This window comes from Carassius gibelio, chromosome A12 (genome assembly GCF_023724105.1).
Source record: "Carassius gibelio isolate Cgi1373 ecotype wild population from Czech Republic chromosome A12, carGib1.2-hapl.c, whole genome shotgun sequence".
In the NCBI taxonomy this organism is placed as follows: domain Eukaryota; kingdom Metazoa; phylum Chordata; class Actinopteri; order Cypriniformes; family Cyprinidae; genus Carassius; species Carassius gibelio.
Genome location: NC_068382.1, coordinates 11,225,537 through 11,251,235, shown reverse-complemented (window position 1 = coordinate 11,251,235; position 25,699 = coordinate 11,225,537). Strand labels below are relative to the sequence as shown.

At 37.9% G+C, this 25,699-nt stretch overlaps 1 protein-coding gene across 4 annotated transcripts; it reads right to left on the bottom strand.

Moving 5' to 3' along the window:
• Window positions 1–2: 2 nt before the first annotated feature.
• mpp3b (MAGUK p55 scaffold protein 3b) lies at window positions 3–25,277 on the bottom strand. Of its 4 annotated transcripts, none has more exons than XM_052612233.1 (20): window positions 25,109–25,277; window positions 22,688–22,797; window positions 22,050–22,168; window positions 21,887–21,964; window positions 21,303–21,383; window positions 20,640–20,777; window positions 20,430–20,511; window positions 16,281–16,366; window positions 16,092–16,166; window positions 15,788–15,984; window positions 15,186–15,250; window positions 13,762–13,782; window positions 11,417–11,458; window positions 4,653–4,718; window positions 4,183–4,344; window positions 4,017–4,097; window positions 3,714–3,807; window positions 3,308–3,416; window positions 2,700–2,828; window positions 3–2,572 (listed from the first exon to the last, which is right to left on the bottom strand). In XM_052612233.1, exons 2-20 carry the CDS (start codon window positions 22,710–22,712, stop codon window positions 2,393–2,395), a joined length of 1,830 nt encoding a protein of 609 aa, XP_052468193.1. In that variant the 5' UTR covers window positions 22,713–22,797; window positions 25,109–25,277; the 3' UTR covers window positions 3–2,392. The 4 variants fall into 4 exon arrangements, with proteins under 4 accessions (XP_052468193.1, XP_052468194.1, XP_052468195.1 ...); XM_052612234.1 differs by lacking the exon at window positions 25,109–25,277 and adding an exon at window positions 24,918–25,060; XM_052612235.1 differs by lacking the exon at window positions 4,653–4,718.
• Between the last annotated feature and the right edge of the window lie 422 nt (window positions 25,278–25,699).

Below are 25,699 nucleotides of genomic sequence, written 5' to 3'. Positions count from 1 at the left end.
TATACAGACTGTATTTTTTATTATAACAATTAACATTCAAAAATACTCCATATAAACTAAAAGGGTACACAATCATAACATTTTGAACAGTACTATATGGCCATAAAGATGTTAACATGCCTTATGCTCTTTGACTATAATGTAGAATTTGTCTAATAAACTACACAGACATAGTCAACAGTTTGATTCAAAAACTTTGACAATTACATGGACAACTAAATTATGACAGGTTGTGAACAAATACAACATTTTATTTGACACAAGTATAAACATGTAAGTTGTTTGCAAATAAACAATATGATATTTTACATCATTCCCATTTACATTTGACTAAATATACACTGCCAGCATAAGCTGAAGATAACAAAACAAGAGACTTTCACACTAGATGGTTTGCCTGGCAGAAACCAGCTTTGACACAGTGAGAGAAACATCTTGGAAGGTATGTAATGTAACCGTCGTTCCCTGAAGGAGGGAACGGAGACGTCACGAATGGGATCTCGCCCGAGAGCCCAATCACCTTTGAATGGTACAAAACAAGCCAATGATACACAAAGGAATTTGCATCGCGAGCTCTGCCCCACAGAGCGGGTATATAAGGAGCAGCGCGAGTAACTAGCATTCAAGTCTTCGCTGAGGTGCCGAGCCAGTGACCCGGCTGTTCAGCGGAACAGCAATGTGGCAAGGGGACGTAGGAACGAGGGTTACATACGTAACCAAGACGTTCCCTTTCAGCCGATCACGTTTGATGTTACGAATTGGGTCCCTTACAATACGCCACATGAGTGTCTTCCAGCGACCCGTGTGAGTGATAGCACACTGTCGTGAGGCCAGCAAGAGTGGGGGCCTATAGCTTACACAGAATACACTGGGTAGCATATTCCAGCTGGATGTATGCTAGCAGGCTGCTTGGATCAGACTCCCTCATGCCTGCCAGGTTCAGCCATAGGTGGCGCTCCTGGACCACCAAAATGGACATTATCTGACCCAAGGAGCGCGCAGTGACATTCGTCGCCCGGAGAGCGAGGTCAGTAGCAGTACGCGCCTCCTGACAAACCCCTGGGTCAGCACTGCCCTCCTGCAGCTGCTGGAGTAGCTTGGCCTGATAGACCTAAAGGGAGGCCATGGCATGCAGGGCTGAAGCGGCCTGACCCGCAGCTCTGTAAGCCTTCGCCACAAGCGTGGTCGAGAACTTACAAGGCTTGGAGGGCAGCTTGGTACCACTTCCACTCAAGTCCGATACTCTTCGATGCCTGGGAAAGCACAGCCGTCAGCTTTGGATCGGACTCGGACAACGAATCGTCATCTGCCGAGGGCTCAAGCCCGCCTTGTGATGCGGCGATCGACATACAGTCCTCTCCACGAGCCCCAAATGAGATGTCATGAGCCTGAGAGGGTCCAGCAAACTCATACGGAAACTCAACCGGCTGCGGCGTATGTGAGGGGGGTGTGGCCTGAGGAGGTTGGCTTATCGGGGAAGCACACACGGTAACCCTCAGATCACCCTGGCCACCAGCCGAAGTAGCCCTCTTGCGAGAAGAAGAGCTAGAACAGGGTGTGGCAGAGGGGACTCTATACATTTTAAGGTAATCGAGTCTCAATCTCAACGCTGAGATGGTCATGTCCCCGCAATTAGAACATGAGCCATCCAGACACGTGACACAGCAATCGTGGCCTCACGAGGAGCGATGTATCGACCGCACCCAGAAACACATGGGCGAAATGACATCTTTAAAAAGACGCAAATCGGCCTGTACTCTTTTGTGAAAGGAAGTAGCTCTTTCAGAGGTGTTGAAGCGCTCAGGAGCTGTCGCAGGAAACCCAGACGAACCGCTGGATCGCGCCGTCACACCAACACCAGTGACTCTTGCTTGAAACACACACGGGTGAAAGCAGCAAGCGATGTGCTCGTCTCCGAAGCAAAATTGCGAGTTGCTCGCGCTGCTCCTTTTATACCACTCGAAGGTGATTGGGCTCTCAGGCGAGTTCCCTTTTTGTAACGTCGAATGTGACCGACTGAAAGGGAACCTGAGTCAGCGTTTGTCCTCACATTCAAGTGATGCTTTCCTCATCTGATGTTTTTTTTTTTTTTTGTGCAGCTCACTTGACAGAACTAAGGACAACCATTTTTTTCCACAGAAAACTAATTCTTTCAGCTATTAATGATACATTTCTTCTTGTCAATGCTACTTTCATGCAAAGTCTTATACTAGCGCAGTACAACAGACCCAGTTTCAACAAGTCAGCTGACATTTGTATTTTGCTTTTGTATTACTTCAGTCGAACAGAATGAAACGGAAACTGGCAGCAGACTCAGAAAGAGGCAGAGAGGTTCAATACATGTTTTCATTACACCATATGTGAGCATTTGAATTTAAGGAAGGAGGGAGGATCAAGAGCGGACCCAGCTGACAGGCACCCACTGCGGCTCTCTCTCGAGTCGTTCCAGAATATTCCTCAGCTCTACACAGGCACTGGCAGAGTCCTCCTTTACCAGTACCCTGTCCACTAGGTGGCCATATTGCTGGTCCATCTGCTCGGCAGACTGTCTCATGTCCTGCAGGTCTTCATCCTTTTCACAACAGGAGAGAGAAAGAGAAAGATTTTGTTGACTGTACATAGACTGTACAATATAAGAGTTAAATAACAGGGATTTACTAGCTGCTTTAGAGTAGTATGGTGATATAAATCAGGCTTACTGTGATGTGTCCATTATCACCCCTTCCTGGTGATGTGGGAGAGCTACGTTGCCGACAAATCTCAGGGATGCGTGGCCTTATAAAAATCACATAGGGCTTAAACTCTGCTGTACGGAGAATTTTCAGAGCCTGAGAATTATAGTAAAAAATATATAAATATTAGCATGGTTTCTTATTATGTGCTCAACAAAAATCAAGGTCAGTGTCTCTACTAATGTCGTTGGAGATTCAATTCCAGATTAGGTTGAACAGAAACATTACCATGGTGCAAGAGATCACTATTTATAAAATGTATTATTAGCAAACACTTGTATCCAAAGCGATTTGTGATTTTATAACATGACTATTATAAAATAATCTACCTGTAAACCTGTTTTACATTGTGCCATGTAAAACAAAGGGGGCTATTATCAAATTATCAAAGATATTTGATTACTTTTCAGTGCAAATAAAATTCATTATGATTACAAGTTCGCTGCAGTTAATTATTTATTTAAATTACTTCATTTATGTATTAATTCACATCACATATGACCAGAGCTCAGAATCAGATATATTGAGAAAAACTGATACTGACAATAATTACAATGGCAAAATATTCTATTTACCTCAGGTTGAACATCTACTAGGCACACTTTACTTCTCACCAGGACACTCCGGATTGACTCTAGACTTGTCCCATATTGGTTATTCTTATATTCACCATGTTCAATAAACCTGGGCATACACAATAAATGTTTTGTGTCAATACAAATAACAGCAAAATGTAATTTAATATCTCTATTAAAGGGATAATTTTCATTTTCATTTACACACCCTCATGTTGTTCCAAACCTGTATAATTTTGATTCTTTCTCAGAACACATAAGAAGAAAATTGCCATGCAGTTACAACAGATGGTAATTTAGGTTTTCGTGGTGAACTATGCCTTTAATAAATTGGCAAACAAATGTGTTACAATATTGACCAAAAGTGCACCCAACATAGTTATTAAAATAATTGGATATAACATACTTATTCGATTGGATGTCAGCCTCAAAGGCTTGCTTGGAGATGAAGTGGTATTCTACACCTTCCTTCTCATGGCTCTTCCTGGGTCTTGTTGTGTCTGTTAGAGATATTATTAATATTAGTTAATAGAATAAATACAGTATAATATATTATACAAAAAAAAAAAAAAAAAAATAGAAGCCTTAGGTCATGAATCTGAACCAAAAGTAGGTTCTACTTTGATTCAGCTTCTTGATGTACAGTATCAGCCAGGACCTCCCACAGTCACAGTCTCTAATGTTGGACTAATGGAAAAATGAAACTCACGTGGCACAGCAACACCGTACCGATGAGGATTCTCAGCAATCACCTTCTGCTTCAGCTCATTGATTCGAGCACCAAGAGATCCTGCAGAGAAAAAAAGGAGATGAGATTGTGAAGGTCAATAAAAGAATGACTCATTTAGAAAGTACTGACATCCATTGAATCTTACCTATCAGCACCACAAGTCTTGGTTTGTCTTGTGGTCTCATCTGATATAGTGTCACCTCTTCATATATGAAAAACTCACTCTCTGTGGACTCTGCTGGACGAGACTCTTTGGTCGAACCCTGATGATCCTTTCGGCTTAGTCTGAAGCTTCGCCTTAGACCAGCTGTGAGAGCAGAAATATTTTCCAATAGATCAACATAGATAAAGTACATCTAAAACATAGAGAAGATCAAAAATAGACTTGACTGAATTTCACAAACACAAAGATTAGACAAACAAGGATGGAAAGAGGTGCATCTTCCAGACTAAAAATATTATGTCTCTCACACTGCTGCTGATTCTATGTAACAGCTGCATCTCAGGGGAAAACAGAAACATGCTATTCATCTGCTTTGTAAAATTGTATATGCAGTGAATATGTAAAAGCAGCAATGCATCTATTCACCTTACAAGTATGAGAAAACATGGTACCTGAGTAAAACTCCCAGGAAAAGGCCTGACCACAGGACGGTGCCACCGCCTTACACTTTGGAGAAACTACAACTAATGTTAGACCATCACACATCCAGCATATTTCTACAGAGACTATCACGAGCTATCAACCATGCCAAAGCTTGTGTGAGCCATTAGCCCACAGCAATAGTTCCCTGGCAATAGCAGTGCACTTGTTGTTCATACTTATAGGAAAAGTTCTTCAAAAAATGTCATACGTGCATAAGTTCCATGACTGTGAAAGCCCATTTCCACTACACAAGGAAAAAATAATGCATTGCTATTATGAGATTAATATACAGCCATGGTCAGAATTATTGGCAACCTTGGTAAATATGATCAAAAAAGGCTTGGGAAATTAAATCTGGACTGTTAATAATTTAGATCTTTTATTTAAAAAAATCACATAAATCTAGTCTTCACTGGAGAATAAGAATTTTAAATGGGGGGAAATATCAAGACATAAATGTTTTTCTCTAATACACATTGGACACAACTAACGATACCCTTTTATTCAGTGCTTTTTGACAACTCCATTTGGCAAAATGACAGCTCTGAGTTTTCTCCTATAATGCCTGATGAGGTTAGAGAGCACCTGACAAGAGATCAGAGACAATTCCTTCATCCAGACCCTTCACATTCCCAGCTCCATGATGATGCTTCTCTTCTTCAGTTCACCACACTAATTTTCTATAGGGCCTCGGTCAGGGAACTGGAATGGCTATAGCAGAAGCTTTTTGCTTGGTGCCATGTGACCCATTTATGAGTTGTTTTTAAGTTTTGTTTTTGGATTATTGTCCAGTTGGAAGATCCAAACATTTCCCATTATAAGATTTTCACTTTTTGATTTTTTATCTGTTGGTATATATAATTAAAGATGGCATGTATATAAACAAGATGTCCAGAATATTCAGCAGAAATATAGGCCCACAACATCAAAAATACAGCAGTATATTGTATTTCAGTGTACACATGGGGTACTTTTAATTCTTGTGTGAAAAGTAAATTTTTTTGTTACATCTGAACATATAAGCCAGTTCCATGTGAATTCCCAGGTGTGTCTGACAACAGAATAAGCTGGGGATTTATTTATTTTATTTTATTTTATTTTTTTGGGATGAGAACATTGTGGTGTAGGTGCTTTTAAATGTTTGAATGCTTACATTTTTTTCAAGGTTTTCTGTCCCTGAGACTCAAGCTGTGGTCTTTGGAGAATCTTTAGACACTCAAACTCTCCTCTTCAACTTGCATTAGGATAATATAGACACATGTCCTCTTCCAGGCAGATTTGTAACATTTTAATAATCGTATTTATTACCCTGATGGTGGATACTGCAATTTTTTTTACTGCTCTAGCTCTTTTCTTTAAGTCACGTTCTAATTTGTGGAGCTCAATTATCTTTTGCTGCAAATCAGAAATATATTCTTTAGTTTTTATTGTGATGGATGATTAAGGGAATTTGGCCTTTGTTTTCCCTACTATTTATATTTATATGAAACAGGAAGCCATGGCTGGATAATTTCATGTTCATAATCACACTGGTTTATTTAAAAATGTAAATATACATTGGAATATAATTCACAGATATTTTACTCATAAGAATTTCTAGGGGTACCAATAATTGTGTCCAATGTGTATTAGGGAAAAAACATTTAACAATGATTAACAATGCAGACATACCTATGACAAATTATAACTATGATAACTATAACTATGAACTATAATAAAAATATAAATTGTGAGATATAAAGTCATAACTGAAATAAAAAGTCATCAATATAAGATAAAATGCTGACAAAAAATGTAGTCATAACATAACTCAACATAATTAGAAATATTTTATCATAGTTTCAACCTTGTTATACTTTCTACTTTTGTCATATTGATGACATAATTTCAAATTATGTCATTACTATGACTTTTATCTCGTAATTTTAACTTTTTATGTCATAATTATAACTTTAGATTTTTTCTTATGTTGTCGAAATGCACTTCCACACCTTTGTTCCACCTTGTTGTTTTGTTGTTGTTGTTTTTTTGCCATATAATTAACGATGAATAGGGACTTGGGATGTCAAGAAATAAATGCCAATGTGTCAAGTTTATGTGAATATAACATGACAAATAATTGAAATTTGAATATGCTGAGGTCTACATTTGAGATAAAATTCTTCTCAATGTCTATTCCTTGTACAAATCTACTGTATGACTTCAGAATGCTTGTATATGTTTTCACAGGTTGTCATTAACTTTCATTATAAGGAGAAAAAACTGCTTTTTTCTCAGAATACTGAACCCTTTTTAAATCACATAGTGTAACTGCACGGCCATTGGAAGGTGCAGTGTATTAAAAACTAACCAATGGCTCAGCAGCAGAGCAGCATGAACCTAAGGCGTCACAGCCCACCAGAGCCTGCCAATATGGGCGGGGCATCTGGCTATATAAGTGTGCACTTAGCCATACGATCTTCAGATTACCTGAGCCTCCAAGACCCTTTCAAAAAGCAAACAACTAGGCTGTTTATACCCACCGTCAGGCCAGCTATAGGAGCATGTGAAGCTGCTACGGCTGCTAAATAGACCTTGAGTGTGGAAGGGGAATGGCCCTTGTCCAGCAGCTCCAGTAGGCAGGACAATATCGGAGATATTAGAGATCTTCACACTATGAGAGAGATCCGATTTAATTCGGTGGAAGTGAGTGTGACGCCATGGACAACTGCATCTCTGGCTGCCTCAGATGAGGAGGAGTTGGTGGGCTTGTCTTTTGCCTCCGCCCCCTACTGTCTGCAGAGCCCAGTGCTGCCAGCTGCATGGATGGACGCCAAACTTTTCTGTATCCAGGTTTTTGCAACAGCTGAGTTTTGACTGGCCTCAGCCAGTGGACTCCATCTGTAGCTGCCTGGATGAATGGATTATTGCTGGGGCACCGAAAAGGCCCTCGACGACAAGCTTTTCCATTCTTTCCAGAAGTCCATGAAGAGATCACCAAATCTTGGCATGCCCCCTAACTCGGCCCACATGTATGCCTCCTCTTTGTCTCCCCTCACTACAGTTGACTGTACCAAAGAAAAGGGGTATGATATACTGCCTCCCCTGGATGAGTCAGTGGCTGCACATCTCTGCCCACCCACGGCCATCGGCTGGAAGCAAAAGGATGCCCACCCATCCACTTCACTCCATGGCTATCCTCCAGGTTCCCAAGTTCTTCAGAAAATGGACGAGTCTGTACCAGACGGGACCGGCTTTCAAAGAGCTATGCAGCGCAACCAACCTGGCTTTTCATGGCACTAAGATGATGGCTTAGGCAATCAGTAGATCCATGACCAGCCTTGTAGTGCTGGAACACCACCTATGGTCAAGGATGTGGATAAGGTCCCCTTCCCTGACTCTCTGGTCTCCCCCGATGCCCAGTTTTGACCTGCGGTTGAAGGGTTTGCAGAACGCTTCACTGCTGTACAGAAGTCGTCCCAGGCAATGTAACACTTCTTGCCAAAATGCTCTATTCTCTGCGACTGCAGCCAGTCACCCCAACATTACTCACGATCAGATAAACACCACCAGTTACCTAAGTGCCAAGGACCCCGGCCCAAGGTAGTGCTGGATCCAGCGCCTCCAGCGTCAACCTGATCCACAGGACAGGAAGAGGAGGGGTCAAATTCTTGTCACGACCTAACCATCCCTTAAGCAGCTTAAATGTCTGAAAAACTCAATTCGAATTTGCAATTCAATATTGTCAATGTTCGAATTATATTCAAATTTAAAATGCATAATTTCAGTTAGGGTAAAGAAAAGCTTTTGGCTTCTCTTCTGAGGCCACAAGAGGGTGCATTGGGCAAAATATTAGCAATGCACGTTTATTCAAAGCATAAGAAAATATGACTGTGAAAAAAGTGCATAATATTTAAAATAATGTTTATAAACCAATTATAATTAAGTAGCCTAAAGAACTATAAACAAAACAGCATAATGTGTGCATGCATAGTTTAAAGGTCCCATGACATGGATTATTTCCTTTTCTTTAAATGCTTTTTAATGTTTCCTTAGGTGTACTTATATTGTTAGTATGATTTTTACATTTAAAATTTAGAAATAAAAAGCATTTTTAGATCCTGATATAAGTCCTCTGGCTTGAATGCTCTGTTTGAAGGGGCGTGTCTGCTGTGAGACTCCGAGTAAACCACAACTGTTGTGATTGGCTGACATCTTTGCATTCAAAATGCGTTCATGTGGAACCCCTCTCAAATATATATATATATATTTACTATTACAGCTGTCGAGACAGCTGTCGAGATTAACGAATCGTGGATTTGTTGATTATATAATTATTTTTTCGATCTTTTCCCATCACATGAAAGGCTGCAGTGATGAGCATTGAGTAGACAGAGTCTGTTTATCGCGTGGATGCAGTGATCTCGTCATTATTGCAACACATTTTCTCACAAAATGCTTTCAACACAGCTAACAGCAAACACATGAATACAGTAAGAGCTCCGCTGTGCAGCATAACAGCGTCATTCATTGTAACGGCAGTTTGGGCATGCTCCGGAAAAAAGCGAGTGTTCTTTGAACAGATTTGTTTCATGCTACTAAGAGAAACAACGTGAAGTTGATCGTTTAGTCACTGGCTTGATTCACTGATGCATAAACAGTATTAAACGATTTAGAAAGAAAGTCTGTGTGAACTTGAATGATTAGCTACCCATCAGAAATCACTGATCACAGATCAGGCATTAATGAACACTGTTACTCACTGTTTGTGGCGGTGCTGTCGAATCCATATCATAAAAGTTTGTTTGTAACGCCTGTGCTGACTGCTGACATTGCGACTGAATTATATGTAAATATTTGGGCGGGCAAAGCAGAGAAAGGGGAGGTAACAATTCTCGTTGTAACGTCACAACGAGGAGATTCAAGATCAGCCTGGTTGAGCTTCCATTTTCTCAAAGGCAGAGAAAGATAGAAAAATCTCGATTTACACCGATTCAAATTTCTAGAAACTTGGGGACCATATACAGGCTAGGGGAATTCATATTAAACTTAAAAAACCCCAGAAAGTGAAATTTTCATGTCATAGGACCTTTAATACAAAGGGGTGAAAGCCAATCACACAAAGTTTTTCATTAAAACATGAGATGCAGTGGAATGGGAAAAACTCACCATAAAGTCTCAAGATAGGTTTTTTAATATATTTAAAAACCTTAATTTTACATGGCTTTCTAAACATGTGGCTCTGTTGTGTGAAACATGAATGCAATGGTGATAGAAGATATCCCTCTCTATATATTAGTGAAATATGCGTTCTGTGTGAATATGCGTTCTGTTCTCTGTTTTTCCGCAGTTTTTTTAATGAACATCGCAGCAGCGCTGCATCTAGTTGCTTCAACTGTATAGGTTAACAAAAGCATTATAATGCAATGACACTTATATTGTCATCGCATCTCGTGCACCACTGATAAACTGCCAAAGTATAATTTAACCACCCGCATCCGCGCACTGTCTGCATAATGTAATTATCGTCACCAAGGGGGCTCGCGGACAGCCGGGCATCCATCTGCGCAAAAATATTTTTCATTCGAATGTGGATTTTTATTTTAAATTCGACAAATATTAGAAATTCGAAATTCAAAAAAAAAAAAAAAAAAAAAAAAATTGACAGCCATAGTACCCAGGGGACTGGTTATTTTAAATGGATCTGAAAGATGCCTACTTTTACATTCAGATAGCCCCCCACCATAGGCTAATCTTGAGATTTGTCTTCGAGGGAATGGCATATCAGTACACAATCCTACCCTTTGGACTGTCCCTAGCTCCCCGCACTATTACAAAGTGCATGGATGCGGCTCTTTCCCTGCTCAGACAGATGGGAATACACATCCTGAATTATCTCGACGATAATTGGCTCATCTTGGCCCAGTTGGAGAATGAGCTATCATACCACAGATTCTTACTCCTCAGCCACTTGGAGTGCCTGGGACTCAGGGTCAAATTTGCCAAGAGCGTGCTGTCCCCCAGCAAACGGATATCATTTCTGGGAAGATCATTTTTACTTTTCAAATGGCAATGATGTGTTGGCCTATGACAGGCCCAACCTCCTCCTTTATGTCTTTCCCTCGATTTCCCTGATTACACAGGTAATCAGGCAAATCAAGGAGTGGAGACACAAGCTCAAGCCAGATCTCCTGCCTATATTGGTGGGATCTGGTGGGTGTGCTACCATAGGCTTGTGCAGCTCCGTTGCTGAGCCATTGGCCCATTTTTAATACACTGCATGAACCAATGGCCGTGCGGTAACATTGCGTGATTGAAAAAGGCTTTAGTATTCTGAGAAAAAGGAGTTTTAAGAAAGAAGAAAATCATACAGGCTCAAGTGAATAACATGAGACTGAGTAATTTACAGAATTTTTATTTTTGTTGAACTGTCCCTTTAAGCAGTAAGCAACACAAACAGTAAGTGCATCAATATGGCAATCTTCCTCCTAGCAAAAAGCACACACTAAAAACCACTGAGACTAAAACTCAAAGAGGGAGTTGTCCGAAGCTGGCAGCAGAGCAGTGGGCTCAAGATGTGACCAATGGCTGGGGACTTAGGATGTGCCAAGCGCATAAGCTCTGTGCTGAAGTGTACTGAAGAACTCACAACAAAACCAGATGATATGTAAAGCGCACCACACCACAGAAAAAAGCATCATCCAAAGCCAAAGCCATGTGGAGTTCATTCAGTGTGTAAGGTGTCAGCTCTCACCTATATGCTGTCCACTGACACTGCCCTCACTGTCACAGTCCTCTGGAGGGTTGGTGGGTGGTTCAGGAGAACACAATAGATTAAAGGGTACAGGCAGGAGAGGAGAATCAGTGGGGATCACACTTTACAAGGACATTTTATAGGAAAGAGTTATTGGAGAGGCCAAGAGAACCACAACAGCAAAATAAAGCAGCAAGCACTGAGCGAAGGGATTTCAGCATCTGTACTGGGTATTCAGAGTATTGTAGTTAAAAATTTTAAAGAATTCTTATAATTGCTTAGACATACATATTAGTAACAAATACCTAAAATACCCATTTTATAGATTTATGAATTGATTTGAAAATAATTTACAAATATTTCTATTTCATTAGGTAACACTTTATATTAAGGTGTCATTGTTACAGTACAAATAAGTACTGAGTAATATTAATTAACAACACATATTTACTATAGAGTAAGGGTTTATGGCAAGGGTACCCAAACTCTGTCCTGGAGGCCCGGTGTCCTGCAGAGCTTAGATCCATCCCAAATTAGACACACCTGAACCAGCTAATCAAGCTCTTACTAGGCATACTAGAAACCTCCAGGCAGGTGTGTTGAGGCAGGTTGGAGCTAAATTCTGCAGGACATCTGCCCTCAAGAACCAAGTTTGGGCACCCCTTGTTTATGGTTATTTGCTTTTTTTTTTAATCATTTTACTATTCTCTCATTAAAGGTTCAGTTGTTCTAAACCTGAATGCATTTTATATTACATGACATTACAATATATTATATAATGTGATATTATTGCAACGTGTCGGTGCTACATAAAAGCTCATGACAAATGAGTAAAGTTCCAAAAGTCTTTTAATTATAAATCCTCACTGAAGAAACACAGAAGATCACTGAAGTAAACATAGCACAACACCTAAACAATAACCAGCAAGGAACAGAGTGAAATTGTATGTGTGACTATTAGTAACTATAGTAAACTCAGGAAGGCAAACAGGAGCAGAAAACTAAGGCCATGTCCACATGTACACGTGTATTTTTTACAAACAGAGGCTTTCCTACGTTCGTTTAAAAAGAGAGAGAAAAAAAAAATCTCTGTCCACATGCAAACGCAAATGCATGCTATGATAAACTGTCAAATGCATGCCAAACCAACAGGTGGCGATATAATCTGAACCATAAAGCCATGTTGGCCAATCAGAAGCCTGGAAACATTCCCAGTGGGTGGAGATAACAGTGTAGGCTCTTTGAGTTCACAAGCCCAAAACACCGGTTTTGCCATCTAAATGATAACACTGCAACCAGAGTTTTTGAAAAACTTCACCATTGCAGGCGTTTTAAAAAATGTTCGGTTTCAGTGACCTTGTGCTGCGTTTGCGTGTGGGCGCATGGCCAAACCCTGTAGAAAAAGCTGAGGTTTTAAAAATAACCTAAATCAAAACAGAACATTTCTGAACGTTATGTTATGTTATGTTATGTTATGTTACGTTATGTAATGTTACATTATGTTATGTGAAGAATATTGGTAACCAACAGTTGCTGGTAGCTATTGACTTGGTTGATGGCTACCATCAACAGTTTGCTTACCAACATTCTTCAAAATATTGTTTTTGTGTTCAACAGAATAAAGAAACTCATACAGGTTTGGAACAAGTTGTGGGTGAGTAAATAAGGTCAGAATTAAAAAAAAAAAAAATGTTCAGGTGTACTATCCCTATAAGTTTGATAAGTGGTAAGCCATGATACATTTTTGCTTGCAAACTCTGAGACTTTAGTGGATGCTTTTTATACGCAATCATGATTCATGATACCCTCAAATATTACCAGTTCATCTGATTTATAATATTTTTGCTTTTATTTTGCATATGTCCCAATATTTTTGAATTTGTTGCAGCCACCAAAAATCTAAATTTGTTTATATTGTGGTTGATGTTGATTGTGATTTCACTTTTTTATATAATGTAATGTAATTTGTAATGTTACTGCTTGAGTTTGAATTTTATTTAAAATTCTGGCAGTTTAATGACTACAACAAGTTACTTCCCGGGTTCGTGACTTAACAAACCCAGATAAACCCCGCCCTCAGGAAAAGGCAGCAAAGAAGGCTAGGCCATGCTGCTCTGCTTTAGAGAAGAGGAAGCGGAAACACAAGGTACATGTAAAAATCTAATCTAAAAATTTTTTTTCTGGAAATGGGTTAGTAATTATGCATAACTTATTATTACTGCTATACTAACTTTGTGTAACAGGATACTATAATATAAAATGTTACCTTCTATTTATTTCATAGGTAAATATATATATATATATATATATATATTTTTTTTTTTTTTTTTACAAAAATCACCTACCTTTTTCACAAGTTTGGTCCCCTGAGGCAAGCAGAATAAGGAAACAAACACAATTGCTGAAACATGAATAAAGCAAATGAATACGGAATCTTGAAAATATTGTCATTTGTGATAGGTCTGGGTAAAATATGTACAGTGGAGATCAAAATCCAGTCTCTGCCACAGTTAGGTAACTGGACTGGGTTTATTAGCTATAACTTTATCACCAAGGATTTCTCAGAGATTTTAAATTGGGTTTAGATCAGCATGTCTGGAGCAATTATTTCCTTATTTCAGTGTTCTTAGCTTGACGGAATCTGTTTTGAGTGCTACAGTGGCATTGTCTTATAGGAAAATTGCAGGCTGATTGCAAGATTCTTTCATGGAATGCACCACATGTTGCTGAAGGAGTTTCTGATAAACATATGCATTCACCCTGCCACGTATTTATTTAAGAGGCCCAACTCCTGTTGAAGAAAACATCCCGCAAACCATGAAACTTCCTCCTCCACTTTTCACAGACTTCTTTACACACTCGTGTTCAGTCTTTCAACAGTTTGACCCCAAAAATGTAACCTCCTCTAATCACTGAAGTGAACTTTTGGACCTGCTCTCCTCTGTCCAAACAAGATTCTCCTTACCAAGGGTTAGTCTAGCCTTTTGATTCTTTCTGCTGATGAGTGGCTTCAGCACTGCAGAGTACACTTTCAGTCCGACTTCTCTTAAATGTGGCGAAACAGATCCTTACAAGCAAAGCAAATCCAGCTGTGTTGCCCAGATTCCCCATTCCCCATTGAGAGTTTCTGCATTACCCTGTCTTCTCGTACATTTGTCTTACATGGCACACCAGCCTTTTAGTGTTTTTTTAATTAATTTTTGTAATTGTAAAGCAACAATATTCAAGGAACATCCAACTGCTCTTGCGATGGCTGAAAGGGTCCTTCATTTGACCTTTATCTGGACATCTTGCTATTGCAGGGTTTCAGTCAACTTAGAGCAGGCTACCATCTTGTAATCTCAGTGAAAATTAGAGAAATGCTGCCAGTTAAATAAGGTTTGTCATATAATTAAGGAAATTAGCACCAGGCATCTTTTGCAGTTTTCAAACATCTTATTTAAGTTTGTATATTGTGTTTCAATTAATTAATGAAATATGCTTAAAAAAAATTGCCCTTCTATCTTTAGGATCATTTTAAATATAAGCAGTGACCTTGAAATTTAGGAAATTGTAGGTTGTTCCCTAATTTTGATCTCCACTGTACATTGGCCATCTTTGTTTATTCTATACCCATATTCTTATACTCACTGTGAGATATTCAGCTGTCTGCTAAATAATTTCTGCAGTTACAGAGCGTTTATTTAAATATTTCCAAGAAGGTAATGTCTTTAGATAAGTAGTAGGTACCGTATTTCTATTAGCTACCTAGTAGCTGCCGAGAACTTACATGGTGATGCTCTAGGTGACTTAGGGCTCTGGTTCGTCCCCATTTTCATCCTATACAATAGTCGTCTGCAGATTTGGGACAAAAAGTCGAAATATAATTACAATAAGGAGAAATCAAACACTTTGTTTCAGAAGACCTATAGTGGTGGATTGTCACAGGGAGACAAGGCTGAGCCTTTTAAAAATGTATTCAAAATGAAATTATTATTTTACCTACAGACATTAATTACTCTGATGCTTTTATTATTATTATTATTATTATTATTATTCCTTTAATATGTCAGCCCATTAAACACTGCAGAAAGAGGCTGATTTGATAAAAAAAAAAAAAAATACAGATCAGAACGGATAGTAAAATAATGCTACATAATTTTGGTCAAGAATGTATTTCCCTCTCCTTTACTAGCCAATTAATATAAACAATTTCATTTACATTTTAATAAGTCATCAAACATTTATGTAATCTACATAAAATGAGTAAAGAAACTTAATATTAATGTACACAAACAAAAGTAAATTACTGAAGAATCAGCCTCCCCACCACTGGATATTTGAGACATCTGGTGTATATGGTAATAATAAGGGTAAATTTATGTTGTGTACCTCTCCTGGAACTGTCTTGAAGGAATGAGTCCAGCACGCAGGTTGCTATCTCCCACTCTTTTGGCCTGCCACCATGTTGGGTCATCTTGGCTCACTACCTGCAGGATGTCCCCACGTGTGAAAGGCAGTCCTGCCTCCTGACAGGGTGTAGCCTTGTCTTCAAATGGTGTGTAATCAAACAGGGCTCTTAAATAGACCTTAAAGGCAGAAACAAAATAAAATAACATATAACATTGCACACATATTATGAAGCAGTTGCTATGTGTTGTGTCCTATGACATTCAAATAAAGTGCTTAAATTCACCTTACTCTCCTTGAATCTATCCTCCTCCTTAATGGCAGGGATTATCTTCAAAGTGATCGAGCCCTGAGACTGAGACTGCATCCCAGTAAACAATAAAGGACACTAAATCAGGTAAGTGCATTTTCAGATAAGGAATTTTATTGGAATGACTCCGCTTTAGAAAAAACAACAGCGGAAGAGTGAACACACCAGAATCTGACTGATCTCCTCAGGACGTTTGTGTATAATTAGATTTCCATTGACCTCCCTCAACTCATCTCCAACATGTACCAGACCTGAAGAAGAATTCAGTGAACAGTTATCATGGTGCATTCAAAATAAAGGGGGTTCCTAAAGTGTAAAATACTTCTATTTCATACACTTTTATTAATATTGCACTGTAAGTACACATACTGTAAAATAAAGTGCAACCCAATACACTATATATTTTAAAAGAATATTGATAAAAAAAATGTGTATATATATATATATATATATATATATATATATATATATATATATATATATATATATATATATATATATATATATATATATATATATATATAGATCTTTTGCTAAAACAACAACAACAACTGTGCTCTCATTTAAAACAAAATTGCAAACACATCAAAAACAAATATATTTTGTTAAATATATATTAAGAGTTTGGTTCCAAAACGCAATAAATCCATTAAGATTAATTTTAGTAAAAAGTAGTTTTCTTTACCAAGAAAGTGGCAAGATGAAAAACACTATTTTATGTTTCAAACCTTCACATAACATTTTTGATTTTCAAAGAGTTATTATAAAATTTTATTCCCTTACATTTAACTTCCAAAAGTGCATTCATATTTGCCATGTTACATTAATTTACATTAAATTAAATTAAATTAAATTTATGCATTTAGCAGACGCTTTTATCCAAAGCAACTTACAGTGCATGCAGGCTATCAATTTTTACCTATCATATGTTCCCGGGGAATCGAACCCCCAACCTTGATAACGCCATGCTCTACCACTTGAGCCACAGGAACTCATTTAGTTGACTAGTGCTATGTGCTGTATTAACAAAAACATAAATGGCATTAATAAAAACACTGGCATTCATAATCAAATGTTATTCATTTAATGAATTCAATATAGCGCAGCTTGTCAGTGATCTACGGCTTTGTGTATTAAATGTTACTCCATCTAAAAGCCCGTGTTGGAGGTTTACCGGTACTATTAAGCACAGAACCAACTTTACTGATTAGATGCGCATTACAATCACATGCGAATTATAGTGCAGCCCTTGTTTTTTGATCACAAAATACAAAGTAGAGAAATAAAAATAAAATGTGCAGTTCATTCAAAGCGCCGCCATTACTCTCTAGAGTGCGTGGAATGGTGCACTGTGATTGGTTGAGTGGATATATCAGATTCTGCAAAAGAGGGAGACTTGAGGGTGCTTGTCGCGGTTTGGAAAAAAGGGAGAAAACATCCTAATAGCTTGAATATCGCATTTTGCTTAAAATTACCAGAAACCATACTGATTTTGGCGGACACTCAGTTTTGTTTAAAAAATGGCATTTATTGCGTTTTGGAAACAATTATTGACACCCTTTTAGTCAGTAATTTGTGCTGCCTCTTTTTGCCAAGATAACAGCACTCTGCCATCTCCTATAATGGCTGATGATGTTGGAGAATATGTTTAATGTGGTACTTTTTTTTCCATATGGCTTCTCTCTTTGTGCGCCAAACCCACCTCTGGTGTTTATTGCCAAAAAGCTCTATTTTGGTTTCATCTATAGACTATAGAACCACATCTTATTTGAAGTTCCAGTAAAGTCTGGCAAAGTGAAGAAGACACATTACTTTGTTTTTGGAAGTAAGTAGAGGCTATTTTCTTGAAAACCTTCCAATTTGTGGTGATGTAGATGACTTTCAGACCCCCAAACCCACCGGCGGCGCCAGGGGGGGTCTTGGGGGGTCTCAAGACCCTGCCAAAAAATGCCTTGACCCCCCATTTGACCCCCAGCCTCTTCCTGATTGAAAAATATATATATTCAGGATAAAGATCCAAAAATGTTTCTCTTCAAACTACGCAGAACAATAATAAATAATAATTATTTCGACATTTATTCATACACTGAACCGAGAACCGTTTCTGTCGGACGCGTCCGATTCGAGAACCGATGAGCTGATGATAACTGCGCATGCGTGATTCAGCGCGAAGCAGACTGACACAGAGCGCATCTGAACCGAACTGATTCTTTTGGTGATTGATTCTGAACTGATTCTTTGCTAATGTTATAAGCGCGGGTAAACCAAAGGCTTGAATGAAGGGCAATCATCGCCAATGACGGCATTACATCGAGCGCAAAAGAACCGGTGAACCATTTTTTTTTCAGCTGGTTTATTTGATCGAATTGTCCGAAAGAACCGGTTCACTTGAGCACCTGCTCCTTTGCCCCTTAAGTGCCCTTTTGTCAAAGCAAAATTTCCTCAATTTTTTTTTTGTAATAACATAAACTTTTGTGAATGCCTGCCCACGTCCAATCATAATATTAGTACAATTTATTAATAATAATTTAGCCGTAAATAAAATTACCAACATGATGACAGTTCACCTGACTACGACCTCATCCAACCGGGAAGATTCCTCATGCTGCACGCGCATTTTTTAATTGCTAGAGGATATTTTCAACATCGTGGCAGCTGGTAAGTGGTGTTTCATTCTCAGCGAAGTGATTTTGGTGTTTATTTACTTATTATTATTTTACAAGAACGATGTGATGTGAGAACATGCAGATACGTTGTTTATATTGCTTTGTGTAGCCTGTAGTGTAGAAGTAACACTAGCGTGCTGTTTGAGGGAGAAAAGTTTCACAGGCATCGAGGGGTCTGGTCTTTTTTATGTTATTTGAATAAACTTTTATTATATTACAGTACTTATTTATTTTTAACACGTAAAAATAATTATCACAACACTGGTAAGGCTTATTCAGATTTTCTCATTCTCTGAATTATCATTATAAAAATAAAAACAATTCAGAAATGAATTAAAATATAATTATATTTTAAATGTGATGCAAATATTTTTTTCTACAAAAGCAACAGTGTTTACAACAGCAAGACCACTTTAGCCTGTAAACTCAATAATATCTATCTGGAAATAAATGTAAAAATATCAATGTCAATAATAATGCATAATATACCTGACATGAAAGTGCTGTGTGAAGGATATGAATAACAAATGTAGCCTGTCATTTGTTTACATTGCAAAGGTGTTTTTGTTGTTTAGTAGCAGAAATATGCAGTTATTAGCCATGTCCACTGTATTTTTTGTTGGTTTTCATGAGACCCCCCTTGAAAAGACCAGGACCCCCCCATTGCCCCCCGAATCAAAATTGTCTGGAGCCGCCACTGCCCAAACCCAACTCACTTTTACAATTCTCCAGCTGATATTCTTGGAGATTTTTTGGTCACTCAAACCATCCTTGATTGTTGGAACAAGATAGACCCACAGCTGATTCATAACACTTCCAGTTGACTGGAATTTCTTAATTATTGCCCTGGTGGTGGGAATGGTTTTTTTTTTTTTTTTTTTAGATTATATGAATCTTTGTTTTTGTTTTTTTTGTAAATTGAGGGTTTTTTCTCAATTGCACTGATCATACATTATATTCCCCTTGATTATCTTGTACTTTTTCTTCAACATGGTTTTCTGATAAAACACATTTTAAGCTTAAACTGCATACTAATGTCATTATACAATAGAACAACCAAGCTTGCATGGTACACGTCATATTTCAACAGAATTTCCATGGCAACCATAAAATCTGCTCTGTATATTTCCAGTTTAATCTATAATCCCCAAAGCAAAGCATAATCTCAAGGATTTTAGTCAATATTTTGCTTGTGATAAGAAAAATCCGCTGCTCAGAATGCTATTAATATATAAAAAATAATGATTCTACTGTGATTACAGTCTCCCCTTGTTGCTGTTGTATAATTTACTAAATGTCCTTTTGGATCTCTTAACAGGAGAGATTCTCAATTTATTTTTATAACATTTTAATAAATGGTTATTCAATTTCCTCTCTTTATCTCTCTGTTGAGAACTGAGTTGTCTGTCATAGGTTTTATAGATTCAACAATATATATATATATAAAATATATATATATATTTTTTTACTTAGATGGCTCCTGATTGCATCATCACAGATTATGTTACATCAAATCTGCTGAGAGAGATTTTGTTGTTGTCCATCCACAGTGTAAAAAAAACAACAAAACCAAATCCCTTTGCACAGAGAAAAAAAAAACAACATAAAATTTTATGCTGACAAGGGGAAGGACTAAGATGCTACTCACCACTGCGGTCTGCTGCCCCGCCCCTCATTATCCTAGCAACCACTACCGCCCCAGTTACTTCATCTCTGCGGATGGTTGCACCCTAAAGAGACAAAATTGATTGCACAAATTAAATACAACCCTATATTTTGCACGTCCTAATGATGATGGACAGTACATCAAGAATACTATTCAAAATTGTTTTTGACAAAAGTCAATCCTAAAACTCACAAGAGGCTCCTTGTTCTTCACCAAACGCACAATCTTCACTGATTCCTCCTCTAGCTCATCATCTAGATCATCCGGCAAAGGGGGAAGCACAGGCTCAAAGTTCTTCTGCGCCACTATGTCATGTACTGTTAGAACTGCCTGATGGGTCATGGAGAAAATATTCGCAACAAAAGTTTACGAGAGCGAGAGATAGAGAGAGAATTAGCATGTAGGCATAGATAGGTTGACAGAGAATGGAAATAAAAAAAGTGAAGAGGAATGCCTGGGGCACATGATGGAAATGAGCAAGTCTAATTAGAAGGCAGTAAAATGTCATCTGATTATATTTTGTCATGCTGCACACTATCAAACTGAAATTAATTAAGCTTAATCACTTTAAATTTATTTTAAATACTGATTTAACTTTTGTTGTGTCAGCATCATATCTGATATAGAATTTGCATACTGATGCTGCGGCTTTCAAATTGACAGATTAGTAGGATCTAAAGGGGCAAGTGTTAATGTGCATCTGAATTTATTTCTAAAAATATCATAAGTATTTTAGGGACAAATTTATCATCAGTGGATGATTTATTAGAAAATTCACCACAAAGACATGAACCAAGATAATCGACAGTTAAGAAAATCTCAACAAAGACAAGTGCACAAGTGTGGGTTTTGCACCTTCACATGTGGAGCAGTAAGAAGTGTTAATAGTTCTCTCTCATCTTCTTCCAGTGGTCCGTTCTGTAGCTCCTCTGTGACCTGTCAATTCAAACCACAAGACCAATGTAAGCTAAAATCGAAAGAAAGAAAAGAAAGAATCGAAAGAAGAAAAAAAAAATATATAATAAAAATATATATATATATAAGAAATGTTTCTTGTGCTCCAAATAAGCATGTTCAAACTATTTCTGAAGGCTCACATGACCATGAAGAATGGGGTAGAGACTGCTGAAAATTCTACTTTGTCATTAGAGGAATGAATTACATAAAAAGTATATATATTGCAATAGAAAACAGTTATTTTAAATAATAAGAAATTATATTTTACAATATTACTGTATTTTTGTTACATGTTACATTTTTGTTTCATAAAGTAAATGCAGTCTTGGTCAGCAAAATTTAAATATTTCAGAAACATAAAAAAATAAAAATAAAAACATTTTGAAGGGCTTTTGAATGGATGTATATATATTATAGTATTAAGTCATACGATAGAATGAAGATTTTTGATTGTTTACCATTGAGGAAGAGATACCACTTACATCTTCGGCAAGGCAGGATGCGCTGTGGAGCACTGGGGTCGGGCTCTGGAGCTGGAACTGCCTGAGTCGCTCATGGATCTGTATGAAAGGTCAGTACATATGGAAAATCATTCACCAAAACAATATTAGGATGATGTTAGACATTATCATTTGCTTTACGCACTTTCATAAGATAGCTGAGGCTCCTCTCACTGAAGACCTCCCTGAGGAAAACCATGTCCTCTTTATGATTAGCATCTGGATGAAGCTGGGAAGTGAGGAGGGCTAGCATCTCATGTAAACCTGCAAGATAAAATTATACAAAATTATTATATTATAAAATCATACTTTAAAATTTTTACAGTTTGTACAGTTATTCCTTGTCTGTATACTTAAAAATAATAATAATAATAATAATAATAATGCTGTTGTATTGACCAACACATCAGAACTTACTGACACCTATTAGTGCAACTGTGGTTGCACATAAAAACAAAGATTTTAATTTGCCAATAGTACTGAAAAAGGCTTTTCATAAACTATTCTGTTAAGTCAAGTCACCTCTATTTATATAGCGCTTTAAACAAAAAGATTGCTTCAAAGCAAATCTGCTTCATAATATAATGTTTCATAAGGGGATTAAACCAATTTTAGATTGATCATGTATTCGCAACATTTTCTCATGTAAAAAAGCTTTTAATAGATATTTAAAAAAAATTTTTAAACTTTACATGTACTTTTTTAATGAGGAAGAAGTTACTGTTCTTTTATTATGATTATCAAGTGAGTTAAATTTACAATCACATCTACTTAATGATGTACCTGTGGTAGGTGAGAGAACAGGCATGGCTGCTCATGAAACAGACAGAGATGCAAGAAAATTGTCCTCCTCTTCTCTCAGGTCACTCAAAATATGGGCTCATCTGAAAAGCCTGATAGAGAAAAATGGCACAAGCCAGCTTTAGGAAACCCTTAACGTTAGTATGTTATAACAGTTCCCTTCTACAGATTGCATGGTAAATAGCTGTTCAATAATTATTTGGCACATCAGATCAATGAGGCAAATCCTGTATGACACAATTAGAAGGTAATAATATTTTATGCTCATTTGATCATTTCATTTGAAATGGCTTTAAATATCAATGCTGTTTGCATGGTGAGGTTTGCTGTGTTGTGAAGTAGCAAACTCTATCATGGTGGAATTTTGCCTATTTTGTTAAAAAAAAAAAAAAAGATGAGATAAAAATGTACGCAGTTAAAAAAACAAGGAGAAAGAAAGAGAAGAGAGAGGGAGAATGAAAGCTTTAGTCATTAGACATGGCAATAAATTAAATTACACTTAGTCATCTCAGTTTAATCAGGATAGAGTCTAGATAAGCATCTCTCTTTAGAGAGGATAGATTCTGGTGGTCTGCACAGTTCACAGTAAATGAGTGAAGTAAGTAGAAATATGATCACTTCACTCGAAAACGAGTCTCTTAGGAAATAATCCCCATGGCAACAACAATCAATACTTTACCATTGCTTTTCACCCGGAGAGACATCACAAGAAATAGTATACTCTGCACTAAAGAAAGAAGTTCCCTTTAACCTAGTCTAAAAATGCTGGATTTTAGTCTGATTGCAAGCATCGTGTATTACTAAACCATGTAGCCAGGCAACAAATCAAACAATGCATTAAGAGATATTCTGAAGGTTGTATATTTCACATACAGGAGCCTAAACCCTCAGTACAAGAGAAGATATATTGAGGGGTGTCATGATCTGAAATTTTGGTACGGCTTGTACCAGACCAGCTGTAACCTTACTACGGACTTTTGGTTTTCTGAAAGCCCTCTAATCCATGCTGATTCTCTTAAAGGCCCAGAAGTATCTTTCTCTGCCCCTTTTGCTCTGATTATGACGTGCGTGATGGAAAGATTACGATGCTCTGTGTCTCCCTCCTTCTTCCTCACATGCAGCAACTGCATTGAGAAGATTCTCACTAGACATATGCTCAAATCAGAGTCATCTTACTAATACTTTACAGCCCAGTTTACCATTTGAAAATACAATTGGGGAAATAGAAAGTGCCACCCCACCTCAATCCAAAACACAAAACCTGGATGGTACAAATATTAAATTGCCAATGGTCTCTTTTGGTTTGCAGTTTGAAGACCTTGGGCCTGCTCTGTCTGACCTTTTATCATTCTCTCTTTCTCCAGAGGAACAGTGGTTCTTTTGCCAAATTCTCGCCCTTACAGAAATGATTCATGTAAGGCTGAAAACGTGCCCTGTTGGGGGACAAGGTCATTCAGCCACCCTTCTGCCACCATCTGTCTCTTTCACTATCACGCACTGCTAAAGGCCACCATTAGTGCTGACAGCTCTAGCTCTCTTTTGGTATGTGTATGTGTGTGCACATAATGTAAATGCTTGTACAAGCAAACACATCAAATTAAATCTCTTTGGAGCAGATTATCGTAAATGACATCAGCAGGAGTCAATGAGCCCTATGGGATAGAGCCTAATTCATTCAAATTCAGCAGATTATCAGAAAACAGCCTGTCCATCAAATCAAAAACACATCACAATATTGCATATGGACCCGAAAAACATAGTACAAGCAGATTCATTAGTTGACAGGTTGCATATGATCTTGCCTGTACATACACACACATGCTGTAGACTTTTCATTGACTTCTAGTGGTTTTATGCAGAAAAATATATATATTTTCTATCCCCTACATCTTATATAAAACATTTTGGATTTTTATGTTGTCACTAAGTCATTATTTGTTATATTTATTGAGTCATTTACCTTCTTAAAACCCATAATGTGGGTAACAACTGATCCACACACACAGTCATGACAATACAAATCACAGATGCAAGGGAATACCTTCAAAATGGCACAAAATTATCTAAAAGGAACAAAATAGGAAACACTAAATACAATATTTAAATCACTATTTTTCAATTCACCTAATTCAGTAAGGCTCTTTGAATGCATTTACTGTGATAAACTAAAGGGAATCCTAGAAATATTAAGGTATACCCAGCATCCCTCTACCTCATTCCAGCAGACATGCATCCCGGAGTCTCTCCGTAACTGTCCATCACAGAATGTGGCCAGTGAAAAATGCATCACTGGATATTGAGATCCTTTTAAGTGCTGAATCCTTTCTCCCTGCTGTTCACTCTGTCTACAGAGAGGATTATACACCCAGCATGCAAAAGGGAGAACGCCCCCGTATGTCTTACCTTTCATCACCCATGCGTGCGTGAGCGCGTTTATGCTTTCATGGAAAGACCCTCGGCATCTCTGTGCCGATTCCTGCTACACTGGCTCAGTGTGTCTCGGTTCTTCGTTACCTCCCCCTCCCTCGTTCTCTCTCACATACAGTCTTCAGCCCACCCTTCTTCAATCTCTTGCTCTATCACCATCCCCCCACTGGTCCTCTTACTCTCTCTCTCCTCTAATGATGCTCGCTGTGATATGGCAAGAGCTGATCGGCAGCGCCGCTGAATCTGTACAGTGTTTAGTACTTATTCCTTCAAAACCTTGGTGTTTGTCACTTTTAACAATAAAATTTGTAGTACACATGCAGAAAACTAGAATAGCAACAAAAATTTACATTTTAGCATGTTATTCCTGACAAGTGAGTCAAGTGGATAATTTGAAATTGCAGATTATGCTCATCGGGATATGGGTCATAATTTTCTTCCTCATTACCATTTAGTTGTCCTTTTATTAGATCATACTATATCCCCCTGTGGCATTTACAAACCCGATTCCAAAAAAAGCTGGGACACTGTACAAATTGTGAATAAAAACCGAATACAATGATGTGG

Excerpts from the sequence above, each read along its gene's own strand:
- mpp3b (XM_052612233.1), bottom strand. The coding sequence starts at position 22,712 with ATGCCTGTTCTCTCACCTACCACAG. Across the intron at positions 15,985-16,091 it reads ATAGATTCAAGGAGAGTAAG|GTCTATTTAAGAGCCCTGTT; the intron begins GTGAATTTAAGC and ends TCTGCCTTTAAG. Across the intron at positions 3,808-4,016 it reads GTACGGTGTTGCTGTGCCAC|ACACAACAAGACCCAGGAAG; the intron begins GTGAGTTTCATT and ends TATCTCTAACAG.